A 27119-nucleotide genomic window follows, 5' to 3' on the forward strand; every position below is an offset into this window, starting at 1 on the left:
GCAAAACACAGATGATAACCTCTCATTGAATCAGATACACTCTTTTAGAAGTGTACCTTCTTTTCTACCATTTCCCTAATTTCTACCTAATTCCTGTTAAAGAACAAAGTTAGGAACAGTGGACTTGTAAACTGGCTCCTCCAGTCTCCCCCTTGCTTCCTTTCATGGACCACCCCCTATTCCAGGAAGCATATAAAAGCTATTATTTTAAAGAGAAGGAGCAGTGTGGTTTATATTGCTTATATGACTTGTTAATATAATGGTCATTCTTTCCCAGGAGCACAGATGTAGCAGTACATCCAGTGGCTTCAGTTGCACCCATTAGACATCTTAGCGCAGACCTAGGTTGTCTCAGCAGGCATTATGTCCACTGGCTGGCTTTAAGAGGCTTGTGTTAACTACTCCAATTAATTTCAAAGCTCGGGCTTCAAAGATCTATACTATGTTGCTGCCAGAGTCCTGAGACATGCTTGAGGATTTAAAAATAGCATGAGAGACCAATGTGAAGAGTTCCATTCTGGTAAACCAATGGACCTCTTTGGGACTGCATAACTTTTATGTTGTGTCTCAGCCAGAGGAAACATCCTTGAAATGCTTGCACTCCTGCATAGCTCCTTCATATGAGCAACTAATTCATTGTGCTGGCATGCCTGTAAGGACATAGGTACACCTTCCACATGTGGTGGAGCTGTAATAATGTGGCAGCCTTCTTGTTGCAAATTTTCCAGGAAATGTCTAGAATCACTCGCCAAACCCAAGCCTAAATCTGCACTTCTGTCCATTTTTGGAGAAGCTCATTAGCAAACACGCCATGAAAAACAAATCATTCATCTTTTAGATGCTGCACATATAGAGACAATCCAGCTACAGAATTGATACACTTGTATATGGCACCTGGTTCTCCTAAAGAACTTGACCCATCAGATTCAGTTCTCCAAAAACCTTGATTGATTAAGTGCCATCAAGTCGGTGTCGACTCTTAGAGACCACATAGATTCTCTCCAGGATGATCTTTCTTCAATTTGGCCTTTAAGGTTTCTCAGTGGTGCATTAATTGCTGTCGTGATTGAGTCCATCCACCTGGCTGCTGGTCATTCTCTTCTTCTCTTTCCTTCAGCTTTTCCCAGCATCATGGACTTCTCAAGGGAGCTGGGTCTTCGCACAATGTGTCGAAAGCATGATAGTTTGAGTCTGGTCATTTGTGCCTTGAGTGAAAATTCTGGATTGATTTGTTCCATTATTCATTTGTTTGTTTTGCTGGCTGTCCATGGTATCCTCAAAAGTCTTCTCTAGCAACAAAAAGCTTAGTTAAATCCAATACCTTATATACTGTTTGGTATTCCTTTAGAGCAGGGATGCACAACTGCAGCGCTCCAACTGTTGTTGGACCACTGTTCCCATAATCCCTGACTATTGGTCACTGTGGCTGCAGATGATGGGAGTTGTAGTCCAACTGCAGCTGGAGTGTAACAGCTTTAGAGGATATATGACATACATTTTATTTTATTTATTTATTTGATTTATAGACCGCCCTTCCAAAAATGGCTCAGGGCTCAGCCCTGCTTGGCCTATTGTTTTTTTTTAATTTTAAGGAATATACTTTTGGCTAAATGTTAAGTGCTCTTATTAATTAATTTTAATTAATTAATTGATTGATTTGAGTTATATACCACTCTTCCAAATTGGCTCAGGGCGGTTGACATCAAATTATCCATTGATGTTTAATTTACCTATTAACCCTCATTTCCTATGGTTCTGCTATGTTTTTCTGTCTCAAAACATTTTATTGGAAATTGTCAATAAAATAATGGAAGGGGAGGGAGGGAGGGAAAGACAGACACAGAGTTCTAAAGCAAGTTCCCACAGAAGCAGGTGATATCCCAGAAGACATTTAGAGACATATTAGCTGTTAAAAAGCACATGCTTTTGGGTACTAATAAAGCCACATGCTTCCAGCGGCATCACCTGAAGCTGTCAGAAGCAAGCTTACATCATCGGAAATGGTCAGGCCTATGCCCTCACAGCACAAGTTCTGCCCCCTAATACCTCCACCCCACCCCAGAATATGCCTGGGCATGCCCTGAAGGTGGGCCTGTGGCCCCTCTAGGAACATACCCCACCACCCTGGACCAATTGGAACAGCTTTTAGAGTCCGGAAAGGCTTGATGGCACAAGTGTGATAATGGTGCAGTGGCCATTTTGTACAACTTTATTGGCTGAAATGGGTTCAAGTGACCCCTCTAAGTACAGGCCCTGTGAGAACAATCTCACAGGGTAGAAACAAACAAGCAAAGCAAACAAATTAAAACACATCAGGCTTAGGAGCTTGTCCTGCTCCTCAGTTAGGGTTTCCTCTTCAGGTTTTGTAAGCACAGCACCATCCATGGTTTCCTCCTCCACCTCTTTCAGATGTTGAAGTCAAGCATGTAGCCCTGCAGTAAGAGGATCTCGGGCAGCCTGAAGTTGGTGTCAGGCAATCACATGATGGTCAATCTTTACTGGACCTGCAGCACTTATAGTTGCACTGAAAATCCCAGGGCCTGCTTGACAAAAAAGAATGGCAGCCACACTCATCATCAGAAAAGTCCTTGTCTGAATTGCAGCAACAGTAGTCATCACACCAATAATGAGGCCGCCTCTTCACCCATTTTTTCTTACACAACTTTCGTTTCACAGGAGCTTCTGTTTCAGAATCTGACGAACTTATGCTTCTGTTTTTGTGGGTAGTAGCTGGAGGCTCTCTGGCTTCAGGTTGCACAGCAGGAGTTGGTGTGTCTGTGTGTTACAATGCCCATGGTTGCGTTCTAGTTCATCATACTGGTTTGCTGGGAAGGTTGTTTCTAGATCCGGAACCTGGTCCAATGCCATCTTGTGACTTTTCAGGCCTGCTGGAGGGTAGGACAGGCTCTTCGGTCGGTAGGACAGCCCTACCCACAGCTGAAGGGTAGGACAGCTGGAGGGTAGGACAACCCTGACTTTCCCAGGCTTAATGTTCAAGGGTGCTGGTGGCAAAGATAGGCCCACAGGCTGCAAAAGAGTCCTAGCATCTTCCATTGTCTCTGCAGAACTGTAAAATGGCCTCCTGTAAGCACTCTGCCAAGGGGCCTGTACTTAGAGAGGTCACTTGAACCCTTCAGCCAATAAAGTTACACTAAATGGCCACCACTCCATTATCATGCCCTCACCATCAAGCCTTTCCAGGCTGTAAAACCTGCTCCTATTGGTCCAGGGTGGTGGGAAGTGTTCATAGAGGGGTCACATGCCAACCTTCAGGGCGTGTATAAGCATATTCTAGGGTGGGGTGGAGGGCAGAACCTCTGGGGTGAAGCATAGGCCTGGTTCTGACCATTTCTGGTGATGTAAGCCTGCTTCTGACAGCTTCCGGTGACATCAGCAAGCATGTGGCTTCTGGTGATGTCACTGGAGGCATGTGGCTTTATTTGTTCGCAAAAAGAATGTGGTTTTTGACAGCTGATATGTCTCTAAACTACTCTGAGATACCCTTGTCCCAGAGTATTTTGGGTTTAATCCAGCATTCTGCTAAACATTTGTTCCGTGATGTACTGGTTTTCTACATGCAGGAAGATTTTAAGGGATGGGAACACTCAAAAATGCAACCTCCACAACTGCACTCTGAGATGGTAGTTCAGAATTTAACTACCCCTACCTCTTTCTGCGCAATACATTGATCAGGTCTAACACATTACCAGAGTGGCATAGGATGATACCAACAGGCAACCATGCAGTTCTCATCAAGTAAGAGCTGGTCCTTAGTGTAGCAGTTGCTGATTCAATACCTTTTGTAGTACTGTAGATACAGTTCTTGGTTTCTTACAAAGTATACTAGTTGGCTGGTGTGAACTTAATTTGTTGTTAATACTGGAACTTAACAGCCAGCATACCTACATGGTTGGCACAATGCTGAATGTCTTGGGAAATGGATCACACAATGTGTATCAAATTCTTGAAGCACTGAACATTTTATTTGCATGTTGGCAGTGAAATACTGTGAGACAAAAAAGAGAGGAAAGAAACTCTGTACAGATTTATGACCTCCAAATATGAAAACGTGCTTCCTGTGCTATAGTGAAATAAATGCACACTTTGGTGTTAACACTTTCCTGTGAGTAAACTTCACTGTGCACAGTGAGACTTACTTCCAAGTAATTCTGCACAGAATTTCATGGCACATGCTCAAGCATTCTTTGGTGGGGTATGCCAAAGTATATACTAGATCTGCAGGGGCGTAGCTAGGGGAGAGGGGGCCTGTGTTCACCCCTCTCCCTGGTGGACTCTCAGAGTGAGGGAAATAATGAAGAAAATGGGGAGGGGTAGAGCTGGGGCGGCCCTCAGGAGCTGGACCCCCTGAAGTTTTTTGAACCCATCCGCTCAATTATGGCTGCACCCCTGTGGATCTGGTAGAATTAGTTCGATCACTGAGCTTGAAGCACTTACTAATGTTGCTATGAATGTTTTTGGTGGGTAGTTGCCATGATGCTCTACTGTAGCAAAACTAACCAAGAATTCTGAGACACCTAAAAGACTAATACAATTATGGTGGAGTAAGCTCTTTGTTCACTCTTAGTGCAAAACTGGTGTGCCTTCTCTCCACCAGATATTGCATCAGACAGTTGTGCTTTTGAAATTCTGACCTGACAACCCACTGGCACTAACAGCATATGAAGTCCAACACTATGAAGGTCCCCTAGTCCAACACTATGAAGGTCCCAAAAAACTGCCATCACCCCCCTCAGTCATTGTGGCTGGGGATGATGGGAGTTGTAGTCTAACAATCACTGAGGACCCACATTCAAGAACACCTGGATGACTCTGTTAGATTAATCAATTAAAGTTATTTCCAATCTCCTAAACAGCTGTCTTAATTATTAATTGGGCAATACATTTTGTTTAAAACATGCTAATCATCATTAATACAAACTGCAGAGGCAGGTATCATCTTTAGAAGATGCATTCTCCCTTCACTCTCTCTCACAGAAGGAAACACCTCTTCTGAGATGGCTCCCGTTACAACATCTACATGGGCCATTTAAAAGCTAAAAAGCATGCTTTCCCTCTTCAACATTATTGTTTCTATCATATGATAGTATCAATGGTCAATTTGAGTTGTCCCAAAGGGACCATATCACTCTGGTTTTAAAAGTACTACACTGGCCACCAATGGGTTTCCAGGCAAAATACGAAGTAATGGTTATTGCCTATAAAGCAATAAAGCTTGAGCCCAGGGTATTTAAGAGAACACCTTCATTATGAACCCCACCACCTATTAAGATCTTCAGGGGAGGTTCATCTGGGTGCCACCGGCTCATCTGGTGATGACTCAGAGGCGAGCCTTCTCTATAGCTGCCCCAGAGCTGTGGAACTCACTAACTGCTGCGATTAGAACTAGGGATGGACACGGAACCGGCTGGCCCTGTTCGGTTCGAGTCTGGACTAGACTCTAACCTGATTGGGCCAGTTTGGTCTGGCACCCCCTCGAACCCCCCCTTCCTGGTTCGACCGGTGGGGGGGGGTGTTGCGGAATTTTTTTAAAAAAATTTGTTTTGAACCTTTACTTCCTTTGGGGGAGTTCCTTGAGGCAGCAGGGGAGGGAGTCCATAGAGGTTCCCCTTCCCCCTGCTGGCCTCCATTCTCACCGCCAATGGCCCGTTCGGCCATTTTTTGGCCTGTTCGGGCCTCTGAACTTTGGCGCGGTGGCCATTTTGGACTCTGCCACGCCTGCACAATTGGCCTCTGCGAGGCCCAGGCCTCTCAGAGGCCAATTGTGTAGGGGGGGCGGCATCCAAAATGGCTGCCACATCAAAGTTCAAAGGTCTGAGCAGGCTGAAAAACTGGCTGAATGGGAACGGGTTTTTGGGGGGTAACAGTTTTTTATTGAGATGTCAAACTACTCAAAAGTTATGGTACAATTATGGTGCTTACAGAGCCTGAAGCTTCATACAAAATATATACAGGTAAAACACTGGCTGACTGGGCCGCTGGCGGTGAGAACGGAGGCCGTCAGGGGGAGGGGGAACTTCCACAGACCCCCCCACCGCCTCAAGGAACTCCCCCGAAGGGAGTAAAGGTTAAAAAAAATATTTACAACAATTCGTGAACCTCCAAAACAGTCGGGGGTGTTTGGTCCAGGGTCGGACTGAACAGGGGGTGGTTTGGTTCGACCCCGGACTGTCGAACCGAACCAGCTCAACGTCGAACCTGTTGAACTGGTTTGCACATCCCTAATTAGAACTGTTCCATCCCTGTTGGCTTTTAGGAAAGACACATCTTTTAAGACACATCTCTTCAGACAAGCTTTTTAGCTGTTTTGGTAGTTTTAATAGGTATTTTAATTTGATCTTTTTATGTGTTTGAATTGTTAAAAATTCTTGGTTTGTTTTATTGCTGTAAGCCATCTAGAGACTTCGGTAGTGGGCAGTATAGAAATATGTTAAATACATCTTTTTATTAAAACTCACTTGATGAATTAACGAAGGTTTCTTTAATCAGGTGACAACCCTAGAAAAGACCCTGCCCTTGAGGTTCTAATCCAAAATGTCAGTAAGGAGGAACACCCTTACAGAGCTGGGTGGGGTGATCTCTTTCATATAACGAGATGTCAATGGCCAGTGGCTGATGGCATTTGAAGAGGCAAGTTCATGGAGGGCAGATTTATCAAAGAGCTATCAGCAGGACCTTTTTTAAGAAGGGCAAAGTGGGAGGAATTGCCTCAGCCCCCACACAGGGAGCATCCATCTAAAGTATGGCTCAGTATTTGAAATGATCAGATCTATCCTTTTTATTCAAGGCAGCAAAACTAATCCGTTAAAATATAATCAAGGGGATCAAGAGTTATTCCAGTATTTTTGGTTATCACGTTGACAGGATGCAGTGGCAGACCTGCTGCACAATACTAGGCATGCAGGACACAGTGCTTGCCAAGGCAGCTGAACAGTGCTGCTGCACAAGTGCAGAAATGGCGTTGTCTGACAGTGCACAGCACTGTCATAAAACTCTTTACGCATCATTTTTGAGTACCTACACAAATATCATGTTCCACCATTTTTTATTTCACACTTATATCCTGCTCAGAGCGGTGTACATGGTTATTTTTATCCTCACAACAACCCTGTGAGGTAGGTTAGGCTGAGAGATAGATGACTGGCCCCAGAGTCACCCAATAAGTTTCATGGTTGAATGGAGATTCGAATTCAGGTCTTCCCGGTCCTAGTCCAACACTCTAACCACTATGCTATGCCGGCTCTCTGTCTACATGACACATACCAGTGTGTCATGTAGAAGAAAGTGTGTGTGGGGGCGGGGAGAGTCTCACACGAACAGTGCCCCTCAGAGTCTTAAAAGGGTCCTATTAGCCAGAATAAATATAACCTCCATGTTCAGAGGCAGTGTGCTCCTGAGCAACAGAGGCTGGTCAACAGGGAGTCATCCTGTTCATGTGCTGGGTGATTTCTCAAAGGCATCTGTCTAGCCTCTGGCTGGAAACAGAAGGCTGAACTGTCTGGGCCGGACTTCGGATCTGTTCCAGCGACGGATTTCTTCTTATCAGGTGCAGCTGTGAGTTTGTGAGTTCTGTGCAGCTGCGGGTTAGGAAGGGGGCCGAAGGACAGAAAGGGGGCCCAGAATGGTCCGTCTATTAAAGGATTTCCTCCCAGCGCACAAAGGGGGCATAGTGCTACCTCTGCAATTAGATCCGCGGCCGGGGGACTGGTCACTGATCACCCTCTTTCCACCCCGCAGCAGCCACTCTTGTTGCTGCCGTCGCTTTTCACACCGAAATGTTCACGGGCGCTGCTTTGGTACAACTGAATCGCTCGGGTCTGCTTTGCCGGCGTGTTCCCTCCCCTCTCCCCTTTTCACCAGCGGAGGCGGATGATCCGAATTGCCTCGCTTAGTAAGATCCCCCCCCCTCCCGCCTCTCGGCCGCAATTCAGTCCCGAATCCGCTTATCTCGTGGGAGATACATTAGCTTTATTAACGCCGGAGTACAGGCTTGCAGAAGCGACGTAAGGAATATATACATACACACACGCCTAGACAAGGATGATGGGACCCCGTCGGCTGCATAAAAGGACTCGGGGATTAATTACGACTACCAACGATGAGCACTCTCCTTCTTTTGGTCCTTCTGAGCCTCGCACAGCCTTTCCACTCACTGGCACGGTTGGAAAAATATATAAAGATTGAGAGAGGGAGAGAGAGAGGCATCTTGATCTTTAAGAGGCAGGGCTGAAATCCTTGAGGGGGCGGAGCCAAAGGGTCGTCTCACCTATGATTGGACAGCAGGGCCGCCATTCGCCCTCCTTCCCCTCCACTTTCCCCATCGCGTATTGCCTTACAGATTTCTCCCCCCACCCCGCGCCGCCGCCGCTGCTCCGTTTCTCCCTCCCCTCCCATTGGAAAGGGCAGTTCCAGTCTAGCGCTGACGTCACCCGTCTGTCTGCTCCAGCCTCCTCTCTCCCATGTGAAACTGAATCTCCTTGGACTTGAATGAGGAGCAAAGGACGGGGGGTGGGGGGAGTTACTAAGATCTTGCCTGGGCAGGCGAGAAAGAGAGAGAGAAAGAGGGAGACAGAGAAACAAAGTCGCAAGTCTCTCTCCCCCAGCTCTGTGCGAACTTCTAGGGCTGGAGGGGGAATGGGGGGGACGCAGCAGATCTCAGAGCTGAGAGCTCCTCTTTCTAGTTCTTGATTTGATTTTTTGATTGGGGGGGGCATTTTTAGAGGGTGGGTGTCTTTTTTTTTTAAAGGTTATTTTTTTTTTAATTTTAAAAAATCAGCTCTGTTTGCCTCTCTTTTCCTTTCCACCCCCCCATCAGACCCCAAGGAGGATCCTGTCTTTATGTTGTACTGCCCGGAGACCTTCCAGGTCTTTCCGTCCTTTGTTTCTCCTCGTTTCCTTTTTTTTAAATGTATAACTTGATGGGTCTCAACAGCACAACCGGAGCCAACCAGCCCAATGTCTCCTGTACCTGCAACTGCAAACGGTCTTTCTTCCAGAGTATGGAGATCAGTAAGTACTTTGACATTTTTATTTTCGTGCCTCTTCCCCCGATCGTTTCCTTCTCCTCTCCTTTTTGGGGCTGTTTCGTGCCCGATCGCTTCCTTCGCTGCCTTCCACGGAGCGTCCCCTTCGCAGCGTTCCAGTGTGCGTCTCCTCGGCACTTCGCGATTGAAACACGTACAACGCAGGGTGGAAAATTTGTTGAAACGGTGTTTTTGCTGAATTTTGGTCTGGGTTTCCACCCCACCCCGAAAGCACTTGCGGGTGTGTGTCCCCCAGTTGGGTCGTGGGTATGCGTTTCTGTTCCTGTGAGTGCCCAAAACTTTTTTTTTTTTAAATTTAAGTGTTTTTTTTAAAATCGACTTTAATCTCCATCCTGCTAAAATCTCTCCCCCCACCCCGCCAATACACATTTTCTAAACCTTCTTGTGAAAATTCAATTCAAGCCATTTTGGAGATACATTTTCTCCCCCCCACCAGTGTCTTATAACGCCCCCCCCCCCGCACGTGGCTGTTTTCTTAATATTGCGGGGGAGGGTTTTCGATTAAAAAAAAAATCGGAACTTTTGCAAAGATCTGAACATCTTCCAGGATCACTGTCAGGCTGCCGGTTTTAACTTGCCGGCCAGGGGAGCGGTGGAGCGGGACAGAATCGTTGTATTGATCTGCGCGTTGTTGGAGCGAAGTACGCCCCCCCCCCGCAAAGAAAGGGGAGCGGGTCGGAAGAGCGCTCTGGTTTTGCTATACGGCTGGGTCTCCCTTTCGGAGACGGAAGGGCAAGGAGCCGGGAGGGCGGTGTGTGCGGCGGGAGAGAGGGCGATCCTAGGCAGTTAGTTTGATCGCCCCTAGGAGCTTTGTCTCTTTCCTAAGCCAGACGGGGAAACAGCCTGCTCACGCTATTTAAAGCACATGCTCTATTGGAGAATCCAGCCAGCAACCCCGGGAGCCCTTTTCTCTCCGAACAAGACACCATCTCTCCTGTTTTATTATCGCTGCCTGCTTTTATTGCCTCCTTGCAATCTCCCTCCCCTCAAAACACCCTGCAAATCAAGGCCCCCTTTCCCAGCCCCAGCTCTACCACCCTTCCCTTCTCTCCAAGCCCCTAACCCCATAGGATTAATCTCTCCCAGTTACTTGCACTCACCCACTTTTTACAACGACTTAGTAACTCTTTCTGGAAATTTGGATCCTTTAGACAAGGATTGGACAAATCCATGGAGAATAGGTTCCTCAAAGGATATTAGTCATGATTGCTAATGGAACCTCCAAGTTCTGAGGCAGTATACCTCTGAATACCAGGTGCTGGGCACCAGCAGCAGAGAACAGCTGCAGCCTTCATGCCTTGCCTGTGAGTTTTCCAGGCACTGCTGGAAACCGAATGCTTGGCTAGATTAGAAGGACCTTTGGTCTGATCTCAGCAGGGCTCTTCTTATAGTCTTATGCCCCTTGCACCAGTCCCAGCTCCGAACTGTGCAGTCAGCTGCTGCTCTGGTGTGTAAAGCCTCAGTGGGGGGGGGGGGTGAAGTTGGTGGAAAGGAAACCTCTTTATGGCATGTTCCACCATGAAAAAGAGACAGCAATTGTTTAACAATTAAGTGTGTGTGTGTGTGGGGGGGGGGAATGCAAATGTTACATCCAGCGATCTAGAATTTGTGGCTATAAATAGTAATCGCTAGGTCTGAGAAGTAGATTATAGCTCTGTCTAGCCTTTGGAAAGGCTAAGTCAGACAAAGTTGGCTTTCCCCCCCTCCCTCTGGATGTGTCTATGAAGCTGCCTAGCTAAGGTGGCAATCCTAAGAGCATTTACCTGGGAGTAAGTCTCACTGAGTGGGATTTACTTCTGAGTAGATGTGTCTTGTCCTAGAGCTGGTGCTAGTAAGTGGAATAACAGGAATTCAACTTCCTATAGAACTCTCAAAAGGGTATCTTAGAAATAGTGTGTGTGTGTGTGTGTGTGTGTGCGCGCGCGCGCGCGTGCGCGTTTATGTGTCTGAGTGTGTGAGAGAGAGAGATGGCACATCTTTTTAGATTCTTTATCCCAGCCCTAGGCTGGGGTGGGAGAATGAATTGAAACATTAGGTAAGCAATAGGATAGTCTTGCTCAGTTCCTTCCTTATCTCTCCACAATATTTTGCACTTGCATGCCAAAAGATCTGCCCTATTCTAAACTCCCAACATACTAAGCACTGGGAGATGCCCGGGTCTGGAATATTTTTAATAGTTGCATTGTTGTAATGAATTTGGTTGATTGTTACCTCTTTCCCCGCATGTGTGCGTGTGTGTTTAGCAAGTAAACTAGCTGGCATTTAAGCATCACAAAATCTGTGCAGAAGACACTACCAAGTAATACATTGCTATATCCTCATTAATTCTAAGTCCATCAGTGCCCTTGCTGTAGTTAATATGCCACTAACACAGCAGGTCTCTCTCCTAATAATGATTGGGGGAGGGGGTCTCCCCCCCTTGGGGATGTAGGTGTCAAATGATTTCCTCTTTAAAAACTGCAAATTAAAAAATCAATATCCATAGAAAATGTGATGATCTCTCTAAATAATGCAACAATTAAAATGGATTCCCCCTCCCCATCCTTTCTCTGATCTTCATTACTGTTTTGGCTGGTGGCTCTTCAATATTTACCTAGTAGAAAATCCCTGGTATACAACAGTATTTTCTCTGCTTCTAAAATATGTATAGGGCTTCTACCTAGTGCTTAATGCAACGCCAAATTTTCACACACCCCCTTCTAGTTCCTCTATACATTTCCCCCCTCTTCAAATTCATCACTTTTATTTTCAGTCCCTTCCTTTCAGCTAATCAGCCATAATGATGTTTTGGCTGACACCGAGGCAGTCTTGTTAATTTAGTTGTCTCCTCTTCCAAATAGACTTCATTTCTCACTTCTGATGAAGTGATACTCGGAGGGAATTTGACCTACCAAACTAGCATAGGTACCAGCTGCATGCAAAATGTCTCTAACTAATACATTCTTTATTTAGCACCAGAGGAAAAGGCAAAATTAGGGGAGGGGGGAATATTTAGCAAACTTTTGTTCTTATATGGTTTCTTTAAAAATATGTTCTTGCAGCAATTCAATTTTCTGAGCATCTTCTAATTTTCATCGTTGCTATTAGTATGATTGCTTATTAAAATGTACTGCATGCAGACAAGCTTCTGTTTCTTTAACAGTACAAATGTTCGCTTTTTAGTCTAGCTAGATCTTTGGACTAGATGGAAATTCAGCATTTCCATGTGTTATTTTTTTTAAAGCAACTTGTGATTTTTCAACTATGTATACTGCTGTTGGATGTATACTGGCCAAATCTAAGTTGGCCTACGGTCTACGTGTGTACACTTACTTGGGAATAAGCCCCACTGAAAGCAGTGGGGCTTCCTTCCAAGTTTAGATGCCTGCATCAAAGTTGATCAAATTGATCAACATTTGGCATTTAAAATGCCCTAAAGCATTTTGCACTGGTCAGGATAAAGTCATATGTTCATATCAAAGGTGAGCAAATTTCCCCTGTGATACCAATAGATATAAGTGTTGCATGGCAAAGGAACCACTGCTTGTTCATATTGCTAAAGAACCTGGTTTCTTCTGCTTTCTTTGGCTTCCTGGATATATCCTCACATATGGCTTGAGAGTTTGTGTGATCTCATTTAAAAATGCTTCAGCTGTTTTCTTTTTGTTCATTTGTCTGAATTTGAAAAACCTGGCATTATAAGCTAGGTACAAAAACATGCTCAGCTTCACTTTGAACTTAAGTTTAACTTTTATTGTGTAGGCAAATAGATTTTTTTTTAAAAAAAAATATGACAATATAAAGCTGGATTTGCTTGACTTTATTAGCAGTATTATTACGAAATCTGATCTTCCTTGATTTTGATAGGCTTTGTAAGAGCATAGTCAAATAATACCCCAAAGGTTAGAATCTGCTCTCAACTGAGGAGAAAGTATTGTAGGAAACACAGGAAAAGTTTTCGATTTGGAATGATTTAATTCTCTTTCAAATGATTTTTTGGCACTTTAAAGACAGAATTCATTTAAACATGTTATTTATTTGGAATGTGAGTTTTCAACATCAGATTCCTTTTCTCTTGTTTTTGTTGGAGGTAAACATCAGTAAACTGCAACACAAAACCAGCCAGAGAGAAGAAACTGAGACCTTCAGTTAAGGAAGAACTATTTTGAAGGCTTCAGTGCTGGACACACTTACTTGGGAGCAAACCCCACTAAGTCGGTGGGACTTACTTCTGAGTAAACACAGATGTGATTGAGCTGTACATTGGCTTGCTTACAGCCAGATTCTGAACAGCCTAAGTAAGCATACGTAGGATTGCAGCCTCAGACAGGCTTATTGCTCACATTGTGTAGAAGGTTATCCTTGACTTTGGGCTGTACCCCACTGGCTCCTACAGACAGGCAAGGCATGTTCAGAGTAGATGGTCCAGGCTTCTGATCCACAGTTAAGGGAGGTGGGATGAGGGCCCTGCCCCTTTACTCTTTGGTCAGCCCCCTGAGCTATGGTCTTTGAAAGGCTACACGGGTAGCCATGATTGGCTAAAACTCTGCAGGGAGTGGGGATGGAGGGGACTTATGGATTTCACCCTATAATCTGAATACTGGGATCAATTCCTTTGTAACTTGAACTCTTCTTGTAACTAGTGTTTCCTGTGACACACACCTCTTTGTGGGCTGAAAAGAATGCATTCATCCTCTGCTGGACCAATGCACTGCACTGTAAAAGTAATTTGTAGGGTCCTCCCTAGATGACAGGTGAGGGTGGTGCTGGGGGGCTGGAAGAGGTACCTATAAAAAGTTATTACTGGTGGTACTACCTGTACCTGCAAGCTGTCATAAGCAATGGTCAGAGGTGCACCAAGGTAATCTTGGAGCCTGGACTGAAAGGCCTTTGGAGGCCCCCCTCCCCTGCAAATTAAGCATTGTCATGCTCCTCTGGGTCACCACACCACCCATGACAGACGACAGAGGATTTGGAGGCCCCCAGAAGCTGTGGAGGCTCTGGACTTTGGGTAAGAGCACCTCTGGCAATGGCGCCCTGCCCAGCATCCCGAGTGGTGTCTGCCACAGCTCTGCCACTCACCTGGCCTCTGCACACGTGCAGAAGCTGAGGCATATATTGAAAAAGGGTTCGGAAAAGTCCATTCTTGATTCACTGTATAGATGAGTGAAGCATGTTACTCAAGCAGTGGCAAACACATTTCAGCCTAGGTGAGACGCTGGTTTTGTTTAACTCTGGAAAATAGTGAGAAGTGTAGAGTTCTGTCATTAGTGTTTTTTTTTACAATTGTTACCTTTTAAAAAAGCTAATCCACATGGAAGTGCAGACTTCTTTAGCCCTCTTCAGACATTATGCAGCGTATGCATTTAGGTATTTGTGCATATGGGAATGACTGTGCATGTGTTAAATTTAAAATGTGGGTACGCTCTCCTCAAATGTGGAGAACAGATGGGAAACGTATGACTGTGTGTGCTTGGAACCGAATGTCTGAATAGCTGTGCACGCATACAGATGTGTACACGTGCTGAGTATAACTTGCATGGCTGTCCTTAGGGCAGGGCAAGCAGGGTGACCACCCCAGGCCCCGCTCTTTTAACCCCAATAAAATTAACTGGAAGTGGTCCCTGCACTGGCTGGTTTGTCTCAGACCCTGCACCTCTCCAGGACTCTTTAAGGACGGTCCTGCTGTGAAAGGTGCATTTGAGGAATCTTTATTTCACATTAGTGCCTGTAACTGTTTCTGCGTTGCACTATTGGATTATGATTACGAAGCTGCTCTTCTCTGCCTTCCTTTCTCTTCCCTTCCAAGTTCAAAGTCTTGACTACTGTACAGACCAGTAAGTACTCCGACCCGCCGTAGCAGCCATTCACTCTGACGCTTTCTGAGCCAGCCAGACATCTCTGATGTGGTCCTAATCAGTCAGACGAAGTGAAACGAGGTCAAGGGAGATCGCCCTGTTGGCTGAGTCTGTAAATAACGAGCCATTCAGTTCTGCTGAGTGAGGCTGCACCCTCCACTCATCTACTTTGTTTCCTATAATTCCTAGAAACAGTTAATTCTACACATGTATTCTGTTCCGTCTTCTCGGTTGGTCTGTTTATTCAGTGTTTTTGTGGTTTCTTAACTCAGGTTTCCGAGAATGGAAAAGGGCTCTTTGTTTCAATCTAGGAAAGTTTATATTCCATGCAGAGGGATGAGTGAATGAGGTGGGGAGGTAAATTGGTGGAGCTGGCTATCCTTAATAAGTCAGCCCTCCTGCGTATTCCTGCTACAGTAATAGCTCAGTAATAGCTGGGTGGCATTGGAGACACAGAAAATATTCAGAGAACTAGATTCTGAAAACAGAAGGTTCTGCCCATTGGGATAAAATAGGAAGCTGCCTTCTACTGAGTCAGACCATTGGTCCATCTAGCTCACTGTTGCATATTCTGGCTGGCAGAAGCTCTCCAAGGTTTCAAGCAGGAGCCTTTCCCTGCCCTATCTAGAGATGCTGCCAGGGATCGAACCTGGGACCTTCTTCATAAAAGCAGATGCTCTATCACTGAGCAACAGCCCCATCCCCTAAGGGGAGTATTTTGCAGAGCTCACCTGTAGTCACCCATCCAAATGCAAACCTGAGTGGACACAGCATGGCAAAGGGGACACTCCATGCTTATTACTACAAGACCAGCCCTCTTCCCACACTACAGATGTGCTGCTGCCTGAGAGACATTGGGAACTTGGGCAACTGGGGCAGGGTCGGCCCTTCCAGGAGGCGAGGTGAGGAGGTCACCTCAGGCAGCAGATTATTGGGGCTCCAGCGAGGCAGCAAGATGATCGCCTGCCCCCCTGCCCTTATAAAAGTGGAAGGCATAGAAGGGGAGGAAGGTGCACACAAAGGAGGCAGCATTTGGACACACTGAGGCCTTGAGCCGCAACTGAATTGGGGTACTTGGATATCTTATGTATGGATAATGAGGATCCCCCTGTATTCTTTTTATGTGTTGCTATTATGTTTGTAGGCCACCTAATGGCACCGTGAGAAAACAACTTGACTAGCAAGCCAGTGGTTGCCGTTTCGAATCCCTGCTGGTATGTTTCCCAGACTATGTTTCTCAGACTATGGGAAACACCTGTATCAGGCAGTAACAATATAGGAAGATGCTGAAAGGCTTCGTTGCATACTGCGCAAGAGATGGCAATGGTAAACACCTCCTGTATTCTTTTAAAAGATGTGGCTCTGTGGTCACCAGGAGTCTACACTGACTCGACGGCACACTTTATTATTATTATTATTATTATTATTATTATTATTATTATTATTATTATTATTAATTTACATTTTATATCCTGCTCTTCCTCCAAGGAGCCCAGAGCAGTGTACTACATACTTGAGTTTCTCTTTCACAGCAACCCTGTGAAGTAGGTTAGGCTGAGAGAGAAGTGACTGGCCCAGAGTCACCCAGCTAGTTTTATGGCTGAATGGGGATTTGAACTCAGGTCTTCCCAGTCCTAGTCCAGCACTCTAACCACTACACCACGCTTTACCTTTTATTATGTTTGTAGGTGCAGACTTACAAGAGTGAGGCACTTCCACTCATGACGTAAAATATGATAATCTTAATTTACATTTGCCGTTTCCATCTAACTATTTGATCGTGAAAGACGATCTGTTAATCGGTATAATACTAGAAGCCTTCAGCTGAATGATGGGATAACTGCTCTGGAGCCGTTGCTAGCATTCACGTTGGTAGCTTTTCTGCAGTGAAATATTAATTTCTTCCTCAAGCCTCATTTCTAACCTTTGTTCTTGTTGCATGTGCAGCTGTGCTTCCTATTTTGATTAACAGAAAGAGCAGGAAGTTATGGGTTTATTAACCTGAGGGATCTGACTAGGTGAATAGGCCCAGAGTGCTTGTTAGAGAAAGCAATATACATTAAAAGTCCTCTTGATACATTTCTGTCTGCCAAGAAAGATTCCTAGAATGGGCCTGGCTCCTAGACATCTAGACACAGAAGAGACCCTTACAGATCTCTTGCTGTTGGCAATCATGACTCCCCTGAAATCTCTGGGGATTTGTTGTAGACTGCAGTGGGGCCAAAACTGAATCCCAGGCCAGACATTTGCAGCATAGAAGTAAAAGGCGGCAGTACTCAGTGGATAACGGCTGTATCTAAGAACTAGATGTCTGTATTCTGTTCTGTCTCACAAATATACACACAAACTTGTTCCCTCTTAATTGATCTTTGACTTGTAGGATGGATCAAGTCCAGCAAAATACAATGGTGAATGTTAATTTTGCATGCTAACTTATTTAAATCTATCCAAATTTAAAACTGCTCATTGGACTTGGATCAAGCCACTCTTGGGAACAAGATAGTAGGCTGGGGTGGACAATTGGGCTGGTTGTTAGTGACATTTGAGAAATCTGCCTCTTGAAAAGTTAATTTGTGTACTGCTTTATGTCCAAAGCAGTTTATAATACATACAAAAATAATAATGAAAATTTCATATCTGTATCACAGTACACCACTCTGGGCTCATTGGAGGAAGAGCGGGATATAAAATGTAAAAAATTTAAATAAATAAATAAAGCAACATATCATCATTGCATTAATAGAGTAATAATTCATTCTCAACAGTATATCAAAGCAGCTAATGGAAACTAAAAATTGTACCAAAATCAAAACTAACAGCAATAGAACAGTTCATTTAAAAAGTTAAGATAAACATTTCAGAGCAATATGAGCATTAACAACTTATACAATAATAATGCTTCGCTTCGAGTACATCAACAGGCTTAAGTAGTAATGGTGGAGCAACAACATAGACAAATCGCTCAAACAGTCATGGGTGAGGAGGGCATTTATCAAGTGGAAACGTACCCTGGTAAACATATAACTGCATGACGATGACCTCAACGGATATTTATATACCGCTTTTCAACAAAAAGTTCCCAAAGTGGTTTACATAGATATCAATCAATCAATCAATCAATCAATCAATAAAATGGCTCCCTGTCCCCAAAGGGTTCACAATCTAAAAAGGAAACAAGATAGACAACAGCAACAGCCACTGGAGGGATGCTGTGCTGGGGATGGATAGGGCCAGTTGCTCTCCACAACTAAATAAAGAGAATCACTACTTTTAAAAGTTGCCTCTTTGCTCAGTTATGGGAATCTGGCAGGATCCTGCATGGGGAGAATTTTGCCATGCTGCTCCATACCTGTTGGAAATTAGAGGAAGCAGGGAAGGGGTCATGTCCTCTGAACTGCACCTGTGGATGCTGCAGATGACCAGTTCACTCACTGAATTTTATTTTTTTAATGTATATTTATGTAAAGCGCTTTGGTAACTTGTGTGGAAAGGCAGCATATAAATATTCATCCAATTCGTGAATGCTTATGAGTACACCTTGGTTAGTGCCCATTTGGCAGGCAAATGCTAATCTAATGGCTGATTGTAATCTGTGCTCTTCCTCAAGTCGTTATCTTGAGCGATTGACCCAACAATGACGGTGTTTGTTTTCTAGAATCCTCTGCTGATTCAGACCTGGAAATGAGGCCTCTTTCATTCTTACTACCCATTGTTTCTAACACCTAGAGATTAGTAGCTGCCACCCAAGGCTCTTGGTTTTGCTTTGTCCTCATTGTTCTGCCCACTTTTGTTGTTCTTTCCTGAATGGCATTAGTCTTATTCACATGTTATGTGACTGTAAGTGCTCCTTCACACTTGTGCAATCTGTGTATAATATACACAAGTGCAGATCTGTGCACAAGTACAGGAACCTGTTCTGTTGCCTGCAGGTACAGCAGTACAATTCCTATCCACAGCCTGCATTTCAAATATTATTCAGCCAGTAATTTGTGGCAATGTACAGCCAATGGGAGATATTCCATTACTGCTCCATCCTCTCCTACACTTTTGGTGCCAGTGACAGCTGGAGAAAAGTTTCCAGGCATGGTGAACCACTGATCAAATAAAGTCGCTCTTTGGATGTAATGAGAGTTGGTGTCACATAGCAGCTAAGAGACTGAGCTACTGACCAGGATTTCCCCCATCTGAATCTTGTCCCTGTCATGAATTGGTGCCTTCGGACAAGACACTGTCAGCCTCAGCTGCAAAAGGGGGAGGATAATTCCTTCCTGCCTTTCAGCATCTAAAATCACTACAATGAGATAAATTACTATGATGAGTCGAAGTACCACAGACTTAGGAAGCTGCCATATACTGAGTCAGACCATTGGTCTATCTTGCTCAGTATTGTCTTCACAGACTGGCAGCGGCTTCTCCAAGGATGCAGGCAGGCATCTCTCTCGGCCCTATCTTGGAGATGCCAGGGAGGGAACTTGGAACCTTCTGCTCTTCCCAGAGCGGATCCATCCCCTAAGGGGAATATCTTACAGTGCTCAAACATCAAGTCTCCCTTATAGGACATTTTAGGTGGGAACACAACTCCCATCATCCCCGGTCACAATGGCCTTCTAGATCAGAGGTTCCCAACCTTGGGTCCCCAGATGTTGGTGGACTATAACTCCCTTCATTCAAAGATCATTGTGGCTGGGAATGATGGGAGTTGTAGTCCATCAACATCTGGGGACCCAAGGTTAGGAATAGAGGAAGCTGCCTTATACTGAGTCAGACCATTGGTCCATCTAATTCAATATTGTCTACACAGACTGGCAGCGGCTTCTCCAAGGCTACAGACAGGAGTCTCTCTCAGCCCTTACTTGAAGATGCCAGGGAGGGAACTTGGAACCTTCTACATGCAAGCATGCAGAAGCTTTTCCCAAAGCAGCCCACCCCTTAACGGAATATCATACAGTGCTCACACATGTAGTTTGGGAACCCCTGTTCTAGAAGGCCATTGTAGCTGGGAATGATGAGAGTTGTGGTCCCACCTAAAATGTCACATCATCCAAAGGCCATTGTGGCTGGGGATGATGGGAGTTGTAGTCCATCAACATCTGGGGACCCAAAATTGATAATGTCTGCCCTAAACTAATTGGGCAATTTGTTCTGAATCTACTGCCAGTCTCTTTCATTGGATGAACCCAAATTCAATAATCATGATTGTGGATGAGCAGCTTCTTGTCTGTCCACTTTCTCTATACTATGCATAACATTATAAACCACTGTCATGCTCTCCTTAGTCATCTTTAAACAAAATAAAACAAAGCCCTAAAAAGCCCTGAACACGTTAGCCTTTTCCCTCACAGGAAAGGCCCTCCAACTCCTGATCATTTGGGTTGTCTTTTTCTGCCCCCTGCCCAGCTCTGCATTGTGCTTTTATGAAATTAGGTGGCCAGAACTCAACAGTGTCTGATCGCTTCTGGGTTGCCAATTTCCTATACTTCCTCCTGCCGCATCACACTGAAATGCCTTCTAGTAATAAGTCTACAGCTCCATCTTATGAATCAAGTTTGATTGGCAGTGTGCAAAGAGCATGAGTAATTTCTTTGTTCTTTTCCCTTTTTTCTTACCTTGTGATTGGTGTCTGCAGAAGCCCCAAGGTATGGCCTTTATGGAAAGCGTGATTCATTTATTGGTTTGTCTGTCGACTAGTTATCTTTCAGTAATTCCAGAGAGCTGCTACTAGCCAAGAGTGAATCATATGTCGAAGTGCACAAACAAATGGGATCATGCTCATCTGCAGAAACTTTTCAGATCTATTTATGGTGTCGGGGAAAGAGGTGGGTGTATGAAGGATGATGGAATAGGTGCCTATTATCCTTTTGAATAAACCAGTTAGGTAATGCTAACTGTTATATAAAAACCACTTTCTGTATGATGCTGGCGATCCTTGCAAGACATAACCCATAAATACTTCTGTGTTCGCTTAATGTACCAAGTGTGGATGAAGCCAGTGCAGTGGTGTTGTTAGAGTGTTGGAAAGAGACTTGGGGTGATCTAGGTTCAAATCCCCGCAAGCCACAAATCCCGCTAGGTGACCTTTGGCCCATTACTGCCTCTTGGCCTAAACTACCTCACTGGGTTGTTGTCTAAGTCTAAGGGATTGTTTGTGTATGCTATGCTGAGCTCACGGAATTGTTACTTTACATCTTAAGGAAATGTGTGTTAAAGGTAAGAACCTGAGAGAAACAAGAGGAAAATATCTAAAGGCACTATGAAGTATTACTTTTATTTTCCTTTATGTACAGTTTACTGCGATTGCTGGGTGACTTGCAGTAAATCAGCATGTGTTTCTGACTCCCAGTTGCTTAATTCAGAGTTTCTCAGCCTTGGGTCCTCAGATGTTATTGGACTTCAACTCCCATAATCCCCAGCCCCAATGGCCAAAGACTGGGAATTATGGGAGTTGAAGTCCAAGAACACATCTGGGGACCCAAGGTTGAGAACCCCTGGTTTAATTTATAGCATCACTTTATAGATATCTGTGGGGGGAAATAGTGTTTGAACTCTAATATTCATGTTTATCTTGGAGACAATTTATATAACACCCAGAAAAAACAACAACCATGTGCCTAGTAGAGTTCCATGCAGGCCAGGATCTGGTTCAAAGAGCTCTTAACCCATGGGCCAGCCTCTAAGTCTGCAGCCAGTGTGGCATCCTTCTGGGCCCATAGTTTAGAGGAGAGCTGGTCTTGTGGTGGCAAGCACAAATTGTCCCCTTTGTTAAGCAGGGTCTACCCTGGTTGCATATGAAAGGGAAACTAGCACAAATTGTCCCCTTTGTTAAGCAGGGTCTACCCTGGTTGCATATGAAAGGGAAACGAGAAGTGTGAGCGCTGTAAGATATTCCCCTCAGGGGATGGAGCCACTCTGGGAAGAGCAGAAGGTTCCAAGTTCCCTTCCTGGCATCTCCAAGATAGGGCTGAGAGAGATTCCTGCCTGGAACCTTGAAGAAGCCGCTGCCAGTCTGTGAAGACAATACTGAGCTAGATGGACCAATGGCCTTTACTTGGTATAAGTCAGCTTCCTTTGTTCCTATGGCATGTTAGCACTGTACACCAAGGAACCAATGCATGGGTTGAAAGTCCTTTAAAGAAGGCTATGGACCAGTGTTCCCTCTAACAGAAAATCCCAGATGTTGTTGACTACAACTCCCAGCATCCTCAGCCAAAGCCCACTGCAGCTAGGGATTCTGGGAGCTGTAGTCAACAACATCTGGGATTCCCTCTTACAGGGAACACTGCTATGGCCTATGTGGGACCCTGCATGTGTAAATGCTTTTCATGCACCCTTATACACACTAAGATGTTCAGTAACAGGAATTGCTACCAGAGTATGCTATTAGGCTTTTTGGAATCTGTATGCAGTCTTTAAAACATTATCATGCTAAGCTAGCCTAAACGTGGGTTTGCTTTTCTCTTCCCTTCCATCTAGGATCCTATTTCTGTGATAGCTTATGTGGCAACTGCTTTGTATGCTATAGTTGTTCCCTGTTCCCCATGGTCTCTCTTTCGTTATGGAAAGGGCTATATTCGCTAGTGGATAGTCCCTATCTCAGAAGGCTGTTATGAGAATAGATATCTCTAGGTTCTCCTTCCTTTGGAGGAGAGTTGGATGAGGACCTGTCATAGCACAGTTCCTGGTGTGGCGCCCTTACTCTGGAACCCTCTCCCCAGGAAGGCTCCCCTGGCACTAATCCTAGTGTTCTTTTAGGCACCAAGTCAAGGCCTCTGTATTTGTCCAGGACTTTGAGGCCCTGGCTGATATCTAGACTAATCCTGCACTTATGCAATGAACAAAGTTGTGTCCGTGCAAGAAGTATCACTGTGTGAAGTTACGGAGATGTTCAGAGCTGTGCTCTTGCACAAAGGTTTCCTGTAAACTATATGAGGAAAAGGTTTCACAGGAGGTACACCACCTTGTTGTGCAAGCATTTTGCACTAGCCAAAAAAATAAAAATAAAGATAAATCTGCAACACTAGTCTGGATCACAAGCTCCTGACTTAGCACATCTGGATGTTGCGCTGTTGTGGCAGCACAGCATCCTTGCACGGGCACAACATGTTTGCACAAGTGCACGTTCATCTGGATATCGTCCATGGAGGTTTTTGCTCAGCGTTTCATCTGGCTCTTTCTGCTGTTCCTGCTAACAGCTGTAACCCACAGTTTCAGACAGGAGTCTCTCCCAGCCTTGCCTGGAGAGGCCAAGGATTGAACCGGGGACTTCCTGCATGCAAAGTAGATGCTGTGCCAGTCCAGTGTTCCCGCTAACAGGGATGCCCAGATATTGTTGACTATAATTCCCATAATCCCCAAGCAAAGGTCATTGCAGCTGGGGATTCGGGGAGTTGTAGTCCATAATATCTAGGAATCCCCAGGAATCCACTGAGCTACAGCCCCTTCCTCTGTAACGGACTCAAGATTTGAACCTGTGACTTGTCAATTCACAGCTCATATTCTGATCCCCTACACCAGGCTTCCCCAACCTGCGGCCCTCCAGATGTTGCTGAACTACAACTCCCAGCATCCCTATGCTAGGGGTTGTAGTTCAGCAACATCTGGAGGTCCGCAGGTTGGGGAAGCCTGCCCTATACTGTCCCATCAAACCTGGTTGCTGTTTGGTGGTGAATTCATTCTGTGCAGAAATAATGTGAAGGTTTTTCCCTTTTATGTTACAAAATCAGCTGAAAAACAAGGTAGAAAGGGAGATGAATGCTGCAGAGCCTTCCTCCTTGTACACAACCACACCTGTTCTACATTCCATATTCTGGTGATGAGTTTAGAAGCATGTGACTGTCCACCAGTAGTTACTCATGGGGCGTTTTGGCTTTCTTCTGTGCATTCCTTGTGTCTGTGCTGACAAAAGGCGAGGCCCCAAATGCTGGGTGGCTTATCTTTAGAGGGCAACAGGTCCGTAATGTGGATGTTTGTGGTGTCTTCGGTGGGGAGGCAGTTAAACTGTTTTCCTCTGCTATCTTTCAAAGGGTGTCGGGTCTTGGCTTAAGGCTCTGTACACCAAGGCTTCTGGGTTCCAGTGGAATGAAGCTACACCCAGAGTGGAATGAATTCCTCCAGCAGAATGCAAGAAACTGTCCCAGAAAATGGGCTTCACACCCTTCTGTCATGTTCTACAATCTAACCTTGCTGGTTTTGTTACTGGGAGGTGTTTTCAGTTACAATTATACTGACTGTAGCACAGTGAAAATACATTACGTGGGAGAACAGCAAGTTTCTGGTTCCAGACAGGAGAGCTGGTCTTGTAGTAGCCAGCACGACTTGTCCCCTTAGCTAAGCAGGGTCCACCCTGTTTGCGTATGAATGGGAGACTAGAAGTTTGAGCACGGAAGGCTATTCCCATCAGGGGACGGAGCTGCCACTCTGGGAAGAGCAGAAGGTTCCAGGTTCCCTCCCTGGCATCTCCAAGATAGGGCTGAGAGAGATTCCTGCCTGCCACCCTGGAGAAGCTATTGCCAATCTGTGAAGGCAATACTGAGCTAGATAGACCAATGGTCTGACTCAGTATATGGCAGCTTCCTATGTTCCTAAATCTTGCCGTAGCTATGAGCTCATGAAGATACCTATGCAAAACACCCTCTTCCACCTTCAGCCAACCATATTTGCCAGATGAGGATACTCATACTGACCATTCCATAGCAGATTGTAAGAATGACTTGGCGTAAGAGTGTGAAGTAATTTAAATGCTGTACAATTATTATCATTATTAAGATTATATTATTAGTATTATTTATTTATTTATCTTGTTTACACAGTCAGACAGGTGTTATTGACTGGTTTGTTTTATCCAGACATTGAGTCCTTCCCAAGGACCTAGGATGGCTGAATTTTATTGTCAATGTTGTTGCTGTAGTTATAGATATCGTCGCAGAATATAGGCTGTTCCCAGTAAAACTGCTTTTTGTAATTGGCTGATGGTGATTTCTGTGGCCCCTATGGTGTTGAGCTACTCTTCAAGATATTTTGGAACTACACCCAGGGCGCCAATGACCACTGGGATTATTTTGGTCTTTTTCTGCCACAGCCTTTCAATTTCAATTTGTAGATCTTTGTATTTGGTGATTTTTTCTATTTCTTTTTCTTCTATTCTGCTATCCCCTGGTATTGCTATGTCGATTATTTTAACTTGTTTTTCTTTCTTCTCGACTACAGTTATATCTGGTGTATTGTGTGGCAGATGTTTGTCTGTTTGTAGTCGGAAGTCCCACAATATTTTTACATCTTCATTTTCCTCAACTTTTTTATGGTCCCACCAATTTTTGGCTACAGGTAGCTTGTATTTTTTGCAGATGTTCCAGTGTATCATCCCTGCTACCTTGTCATGCCTTTGTTTGTAGTCAGTCTGTGTGATCTTTTTCCAACAGCTGATTAGGTGGTCTACGGTTTCATCTGCTTCTTTACAAAGGCGGCAGTTGCTGGTTGTTGTTGATTTTTTGACTTTTGCTCTTATTGCATTTGTTCTTAGTGCCTGTTCTTGCGCAGCCAGTATTAGCAACCATTCTTAAGCCATTGCCAGGTCTTGGTGATGTCTGATTTTCCACTTATATTGTGCAAATATTGACCATGCAGGGGCTTATTTTTCCATTCTTCTGCTCGGTTCTTGACTTGTTCTTTCTTGTAGGCCTGCTTTGTTTCATTGGTGTTGATTAGTTTCTCGTTATTGACCATTTGAAGTGCATCTTCTTCACTGTCCTTGATATATTCTTCAAGGCCTCTTTTCTCCTCCTCTACTGTTTGATGGACTTGCAGCATTCCTCTTCCACCTGAGCTGCGAGGGAGGTATAGCCTATCGACATCACTGCGGGAGTGCAGAGCATGATTGATGGTCATGATTTCCCTGGTCTTACGATCTAGCGTCTCTAGATCTTCCTTGGTCCAGTCTATTATTCCTGCAGTGTATCTGATAACAGGTATAGCCCAGGTGTTTATGGCTTGTATGGTGTTCCTGCCATTGAGTTTAGACTTCAGGATTTTTCTAACTCTCCTGATGTATTCACTTCCAATTTTTCTTTTAACTTCAGCGTGTGCAATGTTACCAGCCTGGAGAATGCCCAAGTATTTGTAAGGTTCTTTCTCTTCCAGGTTCTTGATCTTTCTTCCATTGGGCAATTCTATTCCTTCTGTTTTTCTTTTTTTCCCTCTGCTCATTATTAATGCAGCACACTTGTCTAGTCCAATCTCCATTGCTATATCGCTACTGAATATACGGACAGTGTTTAGCAGTGATTCGATTTCTGACTGGGACTTTCCATACAACTTCAGATCGTCCATGTAAAGCAGATGGTTGATTTGACTTGATGTTTTAGATGTTTGGTATCCGAGGCCTGTTTTGTTTAGTATTTGTGAAAGTGGGGTCATGGCGATTACAAACAGAGGGGATAGTAAGTCCCCTTGGAAAATGCCTCTTCTAATGCTAACCTGTCCAAGTTTCTCGCCATTGATTGTTAACTGTGTACTCCACATGCTCATTGCTTTTTTAAAAAATAAATATCTGAATGTTTTTGCTGACACCAGTTGTTTCTAAACATTTTAGTATCCATGTGTGAGGCAATGAATCAAAGGCTTTCTTGTAGTCAATCCATGCAACACTTAGATTTGTTTTAATTCTCTTGCAATTTTCTAAAACCATTTTGTCAATCAGCAGCTGGTCTTTTGTGCCTCTGGTGTTTAGGCAATTTCCTTTCTGTTCAACTGGAAGCTGTTGGTTAGTTAATAAATGTTGCATCACTTCATCTGCTATTATTCCAGTTAATAATTTGAACATGGTTGGCAGGCAGGTTATAGGTCTATAATTACTTGGAACTGCACCTTTTGCTGGGTCTTTCATTATGAGATGAGTTTTCCCAGTTGTTAGCCATTGTTCAATATCACCTCCTTGCAAAGTGCGATTGAACTGTTTTGATAGTTGTTTATGAAGGCTTGTTAGGTGTTTAAGCCAAAAGCCATGCAGTTCATCATTGCCTGGCACAGTCCAATTTTTAATTTTCTTTGCTCTTTCACTTATTAATTCTGGTGTTATTATTAGATCTTGCATTTGTTGGTTGCATTTTTTGACCTCTTTCATCCAGCCTGCTTTTTTATTATAATCTATTGGATTGTCCCATAATTTCCCCCAGAATTGCACTGTTTCTTCTTTATTTGGTGTTTCTAGGTTTCTTGCAGTTTCTCC

The 27119-nt window shown here is 44.4% G+C and overlaps 1 protein-coding gene across 3 annotated transcripts in view; it reads left to right on the top strand.

Moving 5' to 3' along the window:
• PMEPA1 (prostate transmembrane protein, androgen induced 1) overlaps positions 1-27119 on the top strand; it is a 140008-nt gene that overhangs the window by 13094 nt on the left and 99795 nt on the right. Inside the window, exon 1 of one of the 3 annotated variants that reach the window (XM_053246222.1) lies at positions 8418-9027. The exons of 1 other annotated variant lie outside the window; for it this stretch is intronic. In XM_053246222.1, the coding sequence (XP_053102197.1) occupies positions 8925-9027 (103 nt within the window). In that variant the 5' untranslated portion in view covers positions 8418-8924. Of the gene's footprint in view, positions 1-8417; positions 9028-27119 lie in introns of those variants that run through there. One more of the 3 variants, XM_053246221.1, reaches the window with a different exon arrangement.

Source organism: Hemicordylus capensis, chromosome 4 (genome assembly GCF_027244095.1).
Source record: "Hemicordylus capensis ecotype Gifberg chromosome 4, rHemCap1.1.pri, whole genome shotgun sequence".
Classification (NCBI taxonomy): domain Eukaryota; kingdom Metazoa; phylum Chordata; class Lepidosauria; order Squamata; family Cordylidae; genus Hemicordylus; species Hemicordylus capensis.